Source organism: Papilio machaon, chromosome 22 (genome assembly GCF_912999745.1).
Source record: "Papilio machaon chromosome 22, ilPapMach1.1, whole genome shotgun sequence".
In the NCBI taxonomy this organism is placed as follows: Eukaryota; Metazoa; Arthropoda; class Insecta; order Lepidoptera; family Papilionidae; genus Papilio; species Papilio machaon.
The window spans coordinates 1,057,217-1,074,470 of NC_060007.1; the positions used below are offsets into that span (position 1 = coordinate 1,057,217).

Below are 17,254 nucleotides of genomic sequence, written 5' to 3' on the forward strand. Positions count from 1 at the left end.
AATGGAAAAAATCGACCCCAAATCGCCGCACTCGCTGGCGGCATTTCCCCGTTGAATAGCCAGGCTCAACTTTTGTTAAGAAATTTCAGTTATCCTTCTGTATTCCGTACTATAATCTTTTCTACTATCCTATAAAATATATGATACGACCTTACAGTGTTATTTTTATTATAATGAAAGACTATACTCTCCAGTAAAATCACTGTCTGCACTTTCTCTCAATCGAATGGCGTTCGATGTTTCGATATTTAACTTTATCTGTTATACTTTTACTTTTCACACCTGTCATTCTGTGACAGTCATTCCATATCTGTCATTTTCATTTATTGATAAATTGATAAAAGGGAAAAGACGTTCGCGAGAATACTGTCCTGAAAAACATCCTTGTTATACGCTTTATTGCAACGAAAAGCGGTTGAAGAAGTAAATATGACTTCTACTTTACCTAATGAAGCTGATAGGAACGAGGAACGACGACGTAGGGTGAGTTAAATGATTTAATAATATATTGCAATAGTTTTCTATGTAATTTATACGAATGATTCATGTTTTTGCGTTGTTTTTATATTTGTAATAATCTTATCAATTCTACGTTAATGTTTTCGTGTATATACTGTTCAACAACAAATTACACTATAAAGAAAAAACAATAGAAGCAAATTACGTCTTTGTTTCTTCCAATTAAACTAGATCGAAATTAATGTCCGAAGACCGGTTTCGGATGAAAATAAGATTGCTGACAATATAGCTGTTTAATATTCATCTTATTTTGATGATATTCTGCTTTTTTGTGTACAAAAATTATAGACTTAAGTTCTTTTAGCTTTTGCAATGGAGTTTTAAAATGTGTTAAAATTATGTATTTAGCAAATTGAGTATAATGTTACAGTATGATCTTTTATTGTATTGATGGATAAAAAATTATATAAAGAAAAAATAGTAAATTGTGCAAAAAAACACTGTAAAATTGGTATTTATTTAGTTTCCAAACATTGGTCAGAGTACAACCAAACTTATAAAAAACATATCTCAAATAAGGATTAAAACTTTACATACATAATCCTTATAAATAAAAACTCCTTAATTGTACTGTGATAAAAGTAAAAAAAATTATAAAATATTTAATGAAAATATTATCCTCGTAGTTGCTGTTGGGTCCATTGCCTGCTGGTTTCCTGAGGGCTGATGGTACTGTGGACAATGTTGATGCAGATTACCAGGCTGCACTTGCTCTGCAGCAACAGCTCAGTGGTGCTACGGTAAACATTATATTATATATTCACACACATTTCATAATATTACTCAAACATTTCATCAATGAGTTTTTGATCAATAACCTATGTAGACATATCCTATATATATAAAAGAAAGTCGTGTTAGTTACACTATTTATAACTCGAGAATGGCTGAATCGATTTGACTGAAAATTGGTGGGCAGGTAGCTTCGAACCAGGAAACGGACATAGGGTAATTTTTACCCCGTTTTCTTTTTTTTTTATTCCGCGCGGACGGAGTCGCGGGTAAAAGCTAGTCCTATATAAAGAGCCTTAGCAATGAAAACAGTTACGTCTTAATGTAACTGTTTTCATTGCATGAGTCTTTGTATTTTTCAACTAATATTGAGCAGTTCACACTGTTTAAAAAAACATTTTACTAAAATTAGAAATGCGAAAATTTGGATGGATAGATGTTTGTTTCAAGGTATCTCTGGAATGGCTCAACAGATCTTGATTAAATTTGGCACAGATATAGAACATAGTCTGGAAGAATCCATAGGCTACTTATTTTTTTTTTTAATTCCGCGTGGACTGAGTCGCGGGTGACAGCCAGTAGTTGATAAATTTAAAATTATACACATATTTTAATGTTCTACCATATTATATGTACTTATGCAGTCTGCTGTTTTTAAACTAATTAAAATTCAATGGCACTTTAAATGCAAATCATTAAACCCTTATGACTCGCTTCATTTTTAAAATGTAAACTGCTGAAGTTACTTTTTCTTAAGTATACATCTTAATGGTATTTTAAGGTCAGTAAAAAACCTTTTTACACTTATAGTGACCTTAAAATAGGTACTATTATTTTTTAAAATGCAATGATTTCAATAAAGACCTTTAATTGTTCATAGACTTTATTATTACAGAAAAATCTGTGGTCATTTATATCAAATAATTCATACCTTTAACATAGAGAGGTAGGCAGAGATAACATATTTTTATTAGAAACATTTAAACACAACTAGCAGTTGCCCGCAACTTTGTCCGCGCAGAATCAAAAACTCTACTTTAGTAATAAATATAGTCTATTTCACCAGGAAATAGTGTAGTTTTCCAATAATGAAAGCATGTTTCAAATTATGGTCCTTCACCTTCTTAAAGGCCGGCAACGCATTTGCGATACCTCTGGTATTGCAGATGTCCATGGGCGTCTATGATCACCTTGGTGTCCCCGCTGCTCGTTTGCCCCTTCTGTTATAAAAAAAAAGATTCAGTAATATTGGAGCCTATTTAATGCGAAAAAATAAAATTTTCCTCTGCATAGAAAACTACAAAACTCACTTCTCTAACTCAGATGAGTAGACAGAGATATTGTTTTCCATTTAGTACAGTTGTCCACCTCTCACAATTTTTATCATAATTTCATTATGTTTTTAGGTACCCGCTACTGGACCACCTCTAACTGCGAGACTCAGTATTACAATAGCTCAAGCTAAACTGTCTAAAAATTATGGTAAGTTAATAAATTATTACTATTCCTTTTATTCTCTTAAAAATGTGACAACATTATTATATTTTATTCATTTATACAAGCCAATAGAATATAATACAGTCAAAACCGTTTATAGCGACATCGTTTAGAACAACATACCGGTTAAATTGACCAAAATCAAAGGTCCTGGCTGAATGTTATTACATATCTTTCCTATTAATACCTGTCACCGGTTGTTACAACTATCGGTTTTTACGACTCAATATGAGTAGTCCCTTCGATGTCGTTATAACAGATTTTGACTGTATATAAACTAAAACAGTTACAAAATTCATGCAATCAATTTGTTATCCAGTCAGAGGCATGTACAAATTACATGAGACACCTTTACTTTCAATATTAACATCAACCTGCCCTTATCCCTATGGAGGGTCGGCACAGTATGTACTAGTCCTCCATACATCTCTATCATCTAATTCACCCCCTTCTTATGCATATTGTCTACTTCCATACTTTATATATTCTAGTGTAATGGCTGTAGAATGTCACAGTGTATATTGACGGAGGTTACTCTTGCATCATAATAAACATTTACGTTTCGAAATTGGATTATAAACAGATCTAAGTATTCATAAAGTATTAATTTCTTCACACGATCATAAATACAACTAGATCTACTGCTAGTGAATACTTATTTAGAGAAATCATACTTTCCAGCAATAAAAGTGGGTGTGCTTTTACTTAACTAGATTTCCACAGATGTACAATCAGGGAATCTGTCGGTGTTCCACTTTAAAAGCTACAGTTGTTTGAACTTTTTTGTACACATTGAAATGACGATAACAGTAACCAATAAGAGGCGGTTTTAAATGTGTCTCGTCTAATAAGTAATAAGTCAAATAAGGCGATTTTTCTGCAAGTCGAACAATGCGGATTTCCGTTACTGTACATCTCACTTGTCCTCTTTTAAAAAACATTACCATCCCACTTGTCCTCTTTTAAAAAACATTACCATCCCACTTGTCCTCTTTTAAAAAACATTACCATCCCACTTGTCTTCTTTTAAAAAACAGAGATAGCGATATGTTTTGTACAAATGCTTCGGCATTGGGAACTTACGAAGAGCGCCTTGTTCCACACATCTTCATATACACATTTGTGAAGGGTATATGTTGGTATGAAACAAAATATTTCATTTCACTTTATTTTTATTATAGTACTGTGTACAAAGAAGTTTTAATTTCATCACTAATTAGAAGAACGTTCTTTTTTATTTTCACATTCATTTGTATTTCCATTTAACAAGAACCGAAACATATTTATGGTAATGAGAATATAATTTTCAACTAGAATTTTAACTAGCTTATACTGAATGTTTTATTTGATGAAAACATTTCTAGAAAATATGTGTTAGGTTTTTTCTTAATGTTCAAAAATGCAAGTAAACGATTTGGTTATAGTAATAAAATCTATATCTATATATAATATATATAAAAGAAAGTCGTGTTAGTTACACTATTTATAACTCAAGAACGGCTGAATCGATTTGACTGAAAATTGGTGGGCAGGTAGCATAGAACCAGGAAACGGACATAGGATAATTTTTACGCCGTTTTCTATTTTTTTATTCCGCGCGGACGGAGTCGCGGGTAAAAGCTAGTGACTCATAAAAAAAATGTTGTTTTATAACTATGTTGTTGTTGTTAGAAATATCTTCTTATTTACAGTATACTCTTATTAATGTTATCAATGCGAAAGTTTATATGGGTCAGGGTGAAATTTGGCGTAAATAGATTACTGTATGAAATAGTTTATTTTTTAATTCGATGTATCGGGCAGTAGCTAATCTAACTTTAGTTTTATTTTATATTTCTAAATATTATAAATGTGAAAGTTTAGATGGACGGAGGTATGTTTGAAGGTATTTACGGAACAGAACAACAAATCTTGTCACATGAAATCTTGATGAAATTTGACACAGATTTAGAACATAGTCTGGAAGAACACATATGCTACTTAATACTTTTTTTTAAATCCGTGCGGACAGAGTCGCGGGTGACAGCTAGTAGTACAATATATATCCATCACCAATGACAATAAAATCCCTATTAGTGGAGTTATTGATATGGATAATTGGATTTTACATTATTTAAATGACATTTAAATATGTAACCACGTAATAACTAAGATCTTGTTACAATATGTTGTATCTGGGAATGCTATTTTACTATTGTAATTTTTATATTACAAGATGGCAAACGACCAAGCGGCTATATGAATTCACCGAAATGGCGAAGCGACCGCTGCCCATAGACATTCGCAATTGCAGATGCGTTGCCTACCCTCAATTTACGAAGGAGGAGACGCACAAAAAGAGAATATTTAACCTTCCTATGCATCTCCTCCATCAAGTCCACATCCCCTTCCCATCCTTTCCTTATAAGAAAAGGGTGGGAAGAGAAAGAGGACTAAAATTAGGCCTCCGGCACCACGCTCATCAGACTGTACTCGGAATTACTTCCACTTCACGCCTGTCTTCTGTGTGGTCGTGGTATTTCTCCGGGCGAGTCTAGTTCGTGCAACGGATGTTGTTGTTGCTGGCGTCTACTACTGTTATTATTGTAACAACTAAAAAACGTTTTAAGTAAATGTTTTTTTGTTTCTATTTTATAGCATACTAGCTGTCGCCATCGTCTCCGTCCGTGCGCATTAAAAAAAAATAGGGGTATAAAAAAGAGATAGTAGCCGATTCTCAGACCTACTGAATATGCATATAACATTTCATAAAAATCGGTCAAGCCGTTTCGGATGAGTATGGTAACTAACATTGTGACACGAGAATTTTATATATAAGATTATAAATGCGAATGTTTGGATGGATGGAGGGATGTTTGTAGAACATAGTCTAGAAGAACCATAGGTTAATAATTAGTTGTTTTTAATTCCGCGCCAACGGAGTCGCGGGCGACAGCTAATATATTCTAAATTTAATAGAAACCTCATATATTTACGTGGGTGTACGCGGAAATGTTTGATATAGAAGCCTAAGTAATTCTTAGAAGCCACTTGTAAAAAATTCTCGTGATACTTTTAACACTTTACAAATACCAAATACTATTTTATATTATCTACTTTTATGATAAGAATAATATTTCAATTATAAATCTTTAAATATAATTTACAATATAAAAAATGGGTCAATTAACTGTGGGTTTTTGAGATCAAAGTCCCTGTTTAAAACATGTTATCATCTCTGTTTTGTCAAAGATGACACCGATGACGATATGTTTTTTACAGAGATTTCAGTTTCAGAAACCAACGACAGGAGATTTATGAGGACCCTTAGTGTAGATATAATAAAAATCTTTACTAAGTAACGCTTTAAATAATCATTGATCTCGGAGTTCCACAGTTATCAGTGATTTTAAATATAACTGATGTTATAAACCAACCTATATTGACACCTTATTTGTTTTTAATTCCTAATATTCCTTTATTAATTCAGGTCTAACTCGAATGGACCCGTATGTTCGTCTTCGCGTGGGTCATTGTATATACGAGACCCAGACTGACCCCAGCGGTGGAAGGACGCCGCGCTGGAATAAAGTTATACATTGGTATGTAACAAGCTATAGTTTACGGCCGAAATCAATGTTTAATCTCCAAACGTTTCTTGCTTATGCGTGAAATTTTTAATTAATATTGTTAATCTATTTGGTTGAAATATAATCTATCTAAAGATGGCAGTAGTAATCAAAAAAAAAATTTTTTTAGAGGGCAAGCGTATTATTTTTGAATTCCGTTTCATGTGCATGTTTATATGGATGGATGGTTGTTTGTTTGTTAGAAGGTATCTCTATAACGGTTCGATGGATCTCGCTGAAATTTGGAACACAGTTTGGAAGAACACATAGGCCACTAATTATTTTTTTTTTCAATTTCGGAACGGAGTCGACAGCTGGTGCTTTATAAACTAGTGTACGCTTTTGGTTTTAAAAATATGTATGCACTAATTAGTCTCTTGCTTCCGTCCGCAAGTACATGTTCTTGACGAATACGTGTATGAGTATTTTTGAAACCGCATTACGTACAAGTTTCTAAAGTTTTGTAATTTATTTTACTAATATTATAAATGCGAATGTTTAGATGGATGGATGGATGATGAAATTTGGCACAGATGTAGAACATAGTCTGGAAGAACACTTATTAAGTTTTTTTTTTAATTCAGTGCCGACGGAGTAACGGCCGAAAGCTAGTGTTTACATATTTATGCAGCTTACTGTAGTAGTTATGTTTATTTTATTGCTAGTGTTAACTTTTATTCCAGTAAATTATCTGGGATCATTTTCTTACAGCCTGCTCCCGCCCGGTGTTAACTCTATTTATTTAGAGATCTACGATGAATGCTCTTTCACAATGGACGAGCTGATTGCTTGGACTCACATCAACATCCCGCAAGCCGTGCTCAATGTCAGTTGTAATCATTTACTTTCTCATATGTTTGTTTTAAATGTAAACATATTATTATTATTTATAATGACATAGGATAAAAGAATTTGACTAAAACATACTGATTGAAGATTCATCATCATCATCAGCTTACTATATGTTCCCCACTGAGGGGTTCGGAGCCTACCCTAAGTTGGTGACTAGGTCATAGTCAACTACACTGGCTAAGTGCGGGTTGACTTCACACATATCATTGAATTTCTTCTCAGATATTTGCATCACGATGTTTTCCTTCACCGTAAGAACGTCGGATAAATGTTCATATGTAAATCGAAAAACACATTGGTACATAGCGGGATTCCAATCCAGGACCTGCAGATTACAAGTCAAATGCTTAACCCCTGAGCCACCGACGTCCTGAAGCATTACAAGCATACAAATATTTTCCATCCATATTGATTTCAGGGTGAAACTCACGAGAACTGGTATCCATTGAATGGTAAACAAGGAGACGGTAAAGAGGGTATGATCAACCTCGTACTAAGTTACTCGGTAAGTATTTATATTAAAACATAATTAATTGAAATAAAATAAGTATAATCAAGTTAGACAATGTAGATACAGCTAAAAGTAAATACAGATAAAGCCAATGTAGCCAACATCGGTATTGAAAGAATCATAAATTCGCAAGTGAAATTTTACATCTTCTGTATTTAGTAAGTTTCTTTTTATCCTATCCCTTTTCGTTAGTCACATTTGGTCGTTTTGCATTATTTATCGTTTTTTTATGTACTTTAGCAATCATTATTGTTATTTGTTTAATAATCATAGTTAATACAGTCATTATCATCTCCCTGTTCTTGTACCACTTATCTCTATATCGTCCATCATCTTCACTCCCTTCTTCATCTCACCTTTCACGCAATCCATCCATCTCTTCTTATACCTATCTTTACGGGTGTACCCCTCCACAATCATACTTAAAGTTCTCTTCGTCACACATGATTCTTCCCTCCTCATAACATACCCTTACCATGTTAACCTTATACTTCTCAATTTTTCTACTACTGGTGCTACTTTCAGACTTCCTCTGAATCTTACTAATATTATAAACTAGCTTTTACCCGCGACTCCGTCCGCGCGGAATAAAAAATAGAAAACGGGATAAAAATTATCCTATGTCCGTCTCCTAGTTCTAAGCTACCTCCCCATCAATTTTCAGCTAAATCAGTTTGACCGATCTTGAGTTAAAAATAGTGTAACTAACAAGACTTTCTGACTATATATATATAGATAGATGCGAATGTTTAGATAGATATTTGTTTGAAGATATCTCGGGAACGACACAACGGATCTTAATGAAATTTGGCATAGATGTAGATCATAGTCTTGAAGAACACATAGGCTACTTATTAATTCTTTTTTTTAAATTCATTCAGTTATCATAATACGGAAAAATATTATATTTTATCAAGGTTGGCCCAGCAGCGGTGGCTACCTTCCCACCGGTGTTAGTAGTACCCAGCACGGGTATGGGGTATGCGGCCATGCCGGTCTACCCCGCCCCCCACCCTGCACCCTACCCCGCACCACAGCCACAGCAACAGCCTCCGCCGCAGCAGCTCTCACCAGAACAGTTGCAACAGGTACATGCGATTATATTTCTTACCGTTATAGAAATAAGGGTCATTTTTGAAAAATGTTAAAGAAAGCTCGCACTAAGGTACTCCTTTAGTGCTCAAATTAACGATTCTCTATACGGCACTATATTGTTTTTTTTCTTTTAACTATTAATTTTATTTAGATCGAGGAGATGTTCCCGAGCATCGAGAAGGATGTGATAAAGTCTGTGCTGGAGGCCAACCGCGGCGACAAGGACGCCACCATCAACTCTCTGCTGCAGATGTCAGAATAAGTTTCTGTATGTTCTCGTATTTTACACATGTCAAAGTAAACTCCCTGCATATTCTTAAACTTTACACATGTTAAAGTAAACTCCCTGAATATTCTCGAACTTTACACATGTCAGAGTAAACTCCCTGCATATTCTTACACTTTACACATGTCAAAGTAAACTCCCTGCATATTCTTAAACTTTACACATGTTAAAGTAAACTCCCTGAATATTCTCGAACTTTACACATGTCAGAGTAAACTCCCTGCATATTCTTACACTTTACACATGTCAAAGTAAACTCCCTGCATTTTCTCGAACTTTACACATGTCAAAGTAAACTCCCTGTATGTTCTTAAACTTTACACATGTCAAAGTAAACTCCCTGTATGTTCTCGTGTTTTAAACATGTTAACTCCCTGTATCATAGTTTACACATGTCAGATTAACGTCTCCTTGTCTTTCATACTTATATCAACTACAGTCAAAATCTGTTATAACGACATCGAAGGGACTACTCATATTGAGTCGTAAAAACCGATAGTTGTAACAACCGGTGACAGGTATTAATAGGAAAGATATGTAATAACATTCAGCCAGGACCTTTGATTTTGGTCAATTTAACCGGTATGTTGTTCTAAACGATGTCGCTATAAACGGTTTTGACTGTATTGTCAAAAAAAATACCTTATGCGGTATATAGTGGTCTTGGTATAGATGAAAAATGTATCCATAATTTTTAAGTATGTATTATGACATTTTTAAATATTGTACATACATTTTATCGGAGCCTAAATTGCATTTAGAATAAAATATTCGTTTTGAACGCTTTTAAATAAACTGATAAATAAGTTTAATTAAATATTTCAACTTTATTATCTGAAAATATTGTATATTTATTATTTAAGTGCACTTTTACTTCATCAAAAAGCGATCAGTTTAAAAAAAAATCTAAATTATGGAATGGTATAAATTATACCTTTAATATACTAATTCTTGCCTTTAAATAAGGTAAATTTAAAATAAAGCTAAATAAGGCTATAAAAATATAAAGCCGTTCGAGAAAATAAAAAAAAAACACTCGTAATAACCAAATAATATTTGTTGGTATAAATTCATTATATTGCTTAATCAAAAAAAAAAAAAGCTACGCAATGCAATCTTATATATATAATTTAAATAATAATTTTTTATTTTTATTATCTGTACCTTTTTTTTTATTTAGAATTTTGTAAGTTTTTTGTTTCGGTGCATTAATATTTTGTGATAAATCAAGTTATGTTTAGAAAATAAACAATTTTAATATTACCTTAATATATTTATAATTTTATAATATTTTTCGTTCATACATCGAATTATTTCCAAGAGTAAGAAAATGTTGATATATTCTAAATTTGCTTTTTTTTCTTGAAAATAATAAAGTTAATAGTTAAATTCAATTGAAAAATTATATTTAAACATGTCACTGACTGACAATGTCATTGTCTATGTATTTATTCTGTCAAACTTCAGTGTTTTGATGATACATATTTGTGTCTATAGTAGGGTCATTTGAGTTATCAAAATTAGACAACATAAACTTGTAACGGCAGACAAATTTTTTTTTTTCAAGTTACAAATGCTTAATTGCTTGTCCTTAAAAAAAAACAATAACATATTTATTGTAAAAATGTCAATTGAACGTCTTTACAATGTTGCGTCAGTGAACTCTTTTTAAACACTAAGGATGTTACAAAACTAACGAAAAACATGAATATTTCATAAAAATTGAATTCTATTCACATGTTTCAAGTTTGTATCGATTCATTCACTTTAATCGATTTTTTTTAAGCAACTCACTTCACTATGAAGTTTATTACTCAAATTGTATTTTTCAAATAAATTCACAAAAGTTCTCTTCACAAAATAATAATCACATACAAAATGTACGTTATGACATTATATTTTTAGTCTTATGTCCCTTCCCATAGTTTTCTTAAAAGGAAAGGATGTGAAGGGAAATTGACAGAGGAGGGGACGCATAAGTAGATGAAAAGTTCTAATTTTATGCGTCCCCTCCTCCTTCGATGAAAGGTAGGCAGCGTTCGCTTCGCTATTTCGGCGAATACATATATATGCATACATTATATATAAAAAAATCACATATTTATAAATTATATATATTAATATTAAAACTTTAAATAGTTAAGAATCAATTATATATAATAAACTCCTTAAATAATTAAAAAAAAAAAACATCAAAAAAGTCTAATTCTGCTAAGAATTTTGTTGCTTTGTAAGTGATCATATTTTGTTCAATAATTTGGTGCATTTAAACAAAACAAAATGTCTTTAGTAAAAAAAAAAAAAAAACATTTTAATGTTCTGTTTTGAAAAAATATCATAGTTTTAAAAAATCAAGCTTATTTTTTGCTAGATTTGTGCCAAAATCATTTGCCATCGAATCGAAAGTTTGCTTTTATCGAACATTTGTATTATTGTTGTATTTATTTGTAATTTTACATTGTATAAAATAAATTATTATTATTCGAGGAGTGTTTTATTTTTTACACCATTTCATTGCACCAGTGGAAATACACGTTATTACGTACAAAAAGCAAGTCTAAGTGGAAACCGGCCTTTTTTTTACGCTGTTACAGATACAGAAAATTTAAAATTAAAAACTAAGGGGCTCAGAGCCTACCATAAGTGAGAGGTAACTAGGACATAGTCAACCACAGCCAAGTGCGGGTTGACTTCACACATATCATTGAATTTCTTCTCAGATATGTGCAGCATCACGATGTTTTCCTTCATTGTAAGAACATCGGATAAATGTACATATGTAAATCGAAAAAACACATTGGTACATGACGGAATTGGAACCCAGGACTAGCAGATTACAGGTAAAATGCTTAACCCCTGAGCCACTGATGCTCAAATTAAATTAAAACTATATTTTAAAAGAAAATAATTTATTATTTACCACTTAAAACTTTTTTACTTAACACTTTCTTCTTTTTTCTTTTCATTTCCTTCTCTTCTACGCTCTTCTTTTCTATGCTTTCAGCTTTACGCTTTATTTTACTTATCTTTCCGATAACATTTTTAAATCTGTCATCTTTCTTCATAAGAGTTTTGTTAACTTTCTTTAATTCATCTTTTATTGACACATCAATATTCTCGTTTTCCGGCTGAAGACGATCGTTGTCTTCTTTCTTGTTCTTGATTTGTGCTTGGATTTGTTTTATCTTCTCGAGTTTCGCTTTCTTAGCTGCTTTTACACGTTTACGACGCATTTCTTCCAGACTGTAAGAGAAAATTTAATTATTAAAAAGTGTTTAGAATTTTGACTATTGTATTGTCTACACACAATATTTTTTTTTATAATCATCTGAACCCCTGACGTATTGAAATCAGAGACTTTGTTTATATTTTAACAATTTTTTAAGCTAATTTTCTTTCTTTCTATATTTGTATGTTACACACGATATTTAGTCTATCTTACTTCTTACTAATATTATAAATGCGAATGTTTAGATGGATGGATGGATGTAAAAAGGTATATCCGGAAGATTTCAACAAAATTTGGTATAGATATATAACACAGTCTTTTTTATTTTAATTCAGCGCGGACGGAGTCGCGGGTGACAGCTAGTATTAAATTTTTATCATATTTATTATATTTAATTTTTATCCAAAGTCAAAATAATATCTGCAGATAAACATGAAATTTCATACTAAAATATTCGCCATATTTAACTTTTTTTTTGTTATTTTGAGAAAATAATAAAATAAGTTGAAGTAATATTGTGAAATAAGGATATCTAATATAATTGTCACATCAAGGGTATGTTTTGTAATCTGGTATACTCACCCTTGCTCCATAAGTTCAGGGTCAACACCGGCCATGATCCATCTCTTGTGCCTGTAGTTGCGCCTGCGCTGCTCAAACTCCTCGTTGTCGAGCTGCGCCTCCTGTTCCCTTCGCGCCACACTCACAGTTGTAAACACCTTTACTGCTTCGTCATCTATTATTTAAATAATAACTTTATTGTAACAAGAAGTACAAAAGTTAGTTTTTTATATCATAAGTTGACAAACAAGCGGTCACCTGCATTCGCCGAAATAGCGAAGCGACTGCTGCCCATAGACATCCACAATTGCAGATGCGTTGCCTACCTTTCATCAACGGAGGAAGGGCCACACAAAATTAGATAATTTCCCATTCCCATGCATTGCCTTCTCCGACAAATCCACTTCCCCTTCCCATGCTTTTCATATAACAAAAGGGTGGAAAGGGAAATTTGGAAGGAAACTCCTACCTACCTAACTGTATTAACTCCCACTGGATTCCTCGATGGTTAAATAAGCATTCACTTAGTGTACATTTCTCAAACTCAGGGTGACCCTCAATGACAAATTAACGATTCTAAGTACGACAATTGGGGGTTGAATAACAATAGCAAATACCACTGAACATTTAATATCAATAGAACCGACTATTAAACAGTGGTAGACTCCAGAAGACGAGTGTGTTTTCTGGGGGCCTAATTTTACTCTTCTTTCCCTTCTTATCCTTTCCTTATAAGAAACTGGGTGATGGGGATTTGACGCGGAGGTGATGATATGCAAGGGAAAATATACTATTTCACTGCATCCTCCGTCGATTAAAAGTAGGCAACGCCTTTGTTGTTACGAATATCTATGGGCAACGATAGTCTCACTATTTCGGCGAATTCATGTGAGCACTCGATAAAAAAATATATATTCACCATCAATCTTGTACTCGCTGAGTTTGGTTTTAATCTGGTCTTCGATCTCACCGAGACGCAGGATATCGTACGGAGTGATGAGAGATATAGCCATGCCCGTTCTTCCAGCGCGCGCGGTACGACCTACTCTGCAATATTACAAATTTACATAATAATTATTAAAAATAGAAGATTAACAGCTTCCAGTTACCAGAGTCGGAACTAAGACATTAAAAGCAACACTTGTGTACACAATACACACACTGTACAGAACACATTACACATCTCACGGTATAGTTACACATTTCACAGTGTAGTTACACATTTCACAGTATAGTTACACATCTCACAGTATAGTTACACATTTCACAGTATAGTTACACATTTCACAGTGTAGTTACACATTTCACAGTATAGTTACACATCTCACAGTATAGTTACACATTTCACAGTATAGTTACACATTACACATGTCACAGTAATCTCACCTGTGTATATACTCCTTTGGTTCTAACGGCAGTTTGTGGTTGACAACAAGATGCACGGAGGGTATATCGAGGCCTCTCGCAGCGACATTTGTGGCAATGAGCGTGCATTTCAAGTTGCTACGGAACTGCGCCAGCGCCGCCGCGCGCTCCCGCTGTCGCATGAACCCGTGCAAACACACATTGTCCATGCCGATTGAGTTCAACATCATGGATAGTACTTGGCACTCCCTGGATAACCAACAGAAAAACTAGATAATACTCCTTCCTGAAAATATACTGGAAAACTACAAGAAATTGTGTTTGAAAATTGTAAAGATAGCATTTAACTCACGTCTAAATTATTTATTACTAGCTTTTACCCGCGACTCCGTCCGCGCGGAATAAAAAATAGAAAACGGGGTAAAAATTATCCTATGTCCGTTTCCTGGTTCTAAACTACGTGCCCACCAATTTTCAGTCAAATCGATTCAGCCGTTCTTGAGTTATAAATAGTGTAACTAACACAACTTTCTTTTATATATATAGATTTAATTTTATAGTAATATCATCGGAAAGTTTAAACAATTTAAATACTTTTTTTTTATTTTAAATAATTATATAAGAGATAAATTACCACAGTTGTATACTATACAGTTATAAAAAAAAGTACTAAACTATATATATTATAGGTTTAAAGCTTTAAAGTGGAGCCGTAACTACCTGATATCAATGGAAATCTATATATAACAAATAATAAGTAAAAGGATAATTTGCAAAAAGGGTGAAAAATGATATGTACTAACTTCTTAGTGTCAGTGAATACAATAATATGTGCGCTGGGTTTGGTCTCACGATACTTGCGTAACGCCTGCACGAGGTAAACATCGCGTGCGTACGCTGGACACACAACGTAGCGCTGGTCTAATGTATTCACTGTCAGCTGAGTGTCTGTCTCTGACCATACTGTGAGATGCTGCAAAGATACATTTAATATGAATTTTTTGGATGCAATTCGAGTTAACTGTAATATCTTTATATAAACATACTCAGGGGTACAAAAAACCTAAATGCTGAATATACAGTCAAGGACATTTATTTCCAACCCATTTTTATAAATTTAAATTCACAGTGCAATTGAGTCGAAAATTTTTCATACCCAATATATATAATGTTCAATCATAGCTCTTATTCATCTTATGTATATAGGAATTTAATCTTATAATTGCATTAGTTTGAGTTATTGAATATACAGTCAAACCAGGATAAGCGAGAAACATCTGTCATTCATTGTCATTGTCTAATTAGAAGGCAACCACCATAATCAAGGAACTTGGTTAAGACAGAAACTGCTATAAGAGAGAAAAATATTGTAGTCCCTTGAATTATCACTGTTCAATGTTTGATTGTATTTTTAAAAAGTAAACAATATGTGCATACTTACATCTTTATTTAATGGCAGTTGTTTAGATTCTTTAACATCTTCTGTTATAGTTGCGGAAAATAGTAAATTCTGACGGTTTTGCGGCAAAACACCAAATATTGTTTCTAAATCTTCTTTAAAAGATTCACTGAACAATCTGAATATATGACAAAATATATAACATTAACAAACATCAGTTTTTCCGTCCAAGACGTCGGGGCGTTTAAGAGTAGAGTGAATAGGCATTGCTGATAGACAAAGCTAGCACATACCATCTTTAGACCACATCATTACTTCATGAGGTGGGATCATGGTCAAGCGCTAGCTTATTCAATGTTAAAAAAAAACAACTACAACCAATCTTATTAAAAAGGATAAAAGCATAAAATATAAATTAACCTTTTGTTGGATAAACAACATCTACAATTCTTCAGAATCCATTAATTACACAAGTTATGATTCAATAAAAAAAATAACATGCCTACCTATCAGCTTCATCCAAAACTAAATACTTAATCTTCTTCAAACTGAAAGTATCACAGCCAGTTATATGATCAGCCAAGCGTCCCGGCATCGCTACCACTATATGTGGCTTCTTGGCTAACTTTAGTGACTCCTCCATTTGGTCTGAGCCTCCAGTTACTATGCATACTCTGAGGTTCAATGGTTTGCCTAATATACTGAATTGGTCTGCTATCTGAAAGATTAATATTTTATATTTGCTGTTAATGTTTATCTACACCAACATTGTAAAAAGGAAAGATTTGTTTGTGTGCATTGAATAGGCTCCGAAAATACCAATTTGAAAAATTCTTTCACTGTTGGGATGCTAGATGTATAGTGTATACCAAGGTGACATAGGCTATATACTAGATTTTTTAATTATGCAAGCAACTGCTAGTAGTTTAGAGTACATAACAAATAAATTAGTGGATGTCTTTAATATAAATCGCATATGAGTGGTTAAGTACAAAGAGATGATGAAGTAATATATTATTTAATCTTTCGGTTCAGTGGAAACCAAATAGAGTTTTAAACCCTAAGCGTTAGTTTTAAAAATTAGCAAGTGTACATGAATATTCAAATTAAATCACTAATTAGTTTTAGTACCTGGTAAGCAAGTTCATGAGTTGGTGTAAGTACAAGTGCATAGATTCCATAGGGATCCTCTGCTAGGTTTTGTAGTATTGGCAATGCAAACGCAAATGTTTTCCCTGAACCAGTCTTAGCTGCACCAATACAATCATTTCCAGAGAGAATATCTGGAATGCATGCTTTTTGAATGGGTGTTGGAGCCTTTATACCTGAAAAAGTAAATCATATCGTATTCTAGTACTGTAGGACGTACATGTTACAGCTTTTAATACAAAAAGGTTAATTTTTAAACTATTTACCAAGAGTATGAAGCTGCTTGATCAGCCATGTTTTAACTCCTAACTCAGCAAATTCCTTTATATCATTTTCGTTCATTTTGATCATGCATTTAAACAAGGCAAATGAAAATAGAAAAGCACGTTGCCATTTATTTACCAAAATATTCCTATTTCTGTCAAAATCATTACATTTTGACATTGACAAT

The 17,254-nt window shown here is 33.0% G+C and overlaps 2 protein-coding genes across 2 annotated transcripts; one reads left to right on the forward strand and one right to left on the reverse strand.

Moving 5' to 3' along the window:
- Positions 1-319: 319 nt before the first annotated feature.
- On the forward strand, positions 320-9,474 carry LOC106719352 (toll-interacting protein). The gene is made up of 8 exons (XM_045683562.1): positions 320-483; positions 1,146-1,259; positions 2,658-2,733; positions 6,218-6,329; positions 7,068-7,182; positions 7,627-7,713; positions 8,637-8,807; positions 8,966-9,474. The coding sequence occupies exons 1-8, from the start codon at positions 430-432 to the stop codon at positions 9,074-9,076; spliced, it is 840 nt and encodes a 279-aa protein (XP_045539518.1). The 5' UTR covers positions 320-429; the 3' UTR covers positions 9,077-9,474.
- Positions 9,475-11,601: 2,127 nt separating this feature from the next.
- Positions 11,602-17,238, reverse strand: LOC106719351 (probable ATP-dependent RNA helicase Dbp45A). The gene is made up of 10 exons (XM_045683425.1): positions 17,070-17,238; positions 16,786-16,979; positions 16,161-16,372; positions 15,697-15,832; positions 15,059-15,228; positions 14,277-14,504; positions 13,810-13,937; positions 12,912-13,065; positions 12,046-12,343; positions 11,602-11,685 (listed from the first exon to the last, which is right to left on the reverse strand). Exons 1-10 carry the CDS (start codon positions 17,152-17,154, stop codon positions 11,602-11,604), a joined length of 1,689 nt encoding a protein of 562 aa, XP_045539381.1. The 5' UTR covers positions 17,155-17,238.
- Between the last annotated feature and the right edge of the window lie 16 nt (positions 17,239-17,254).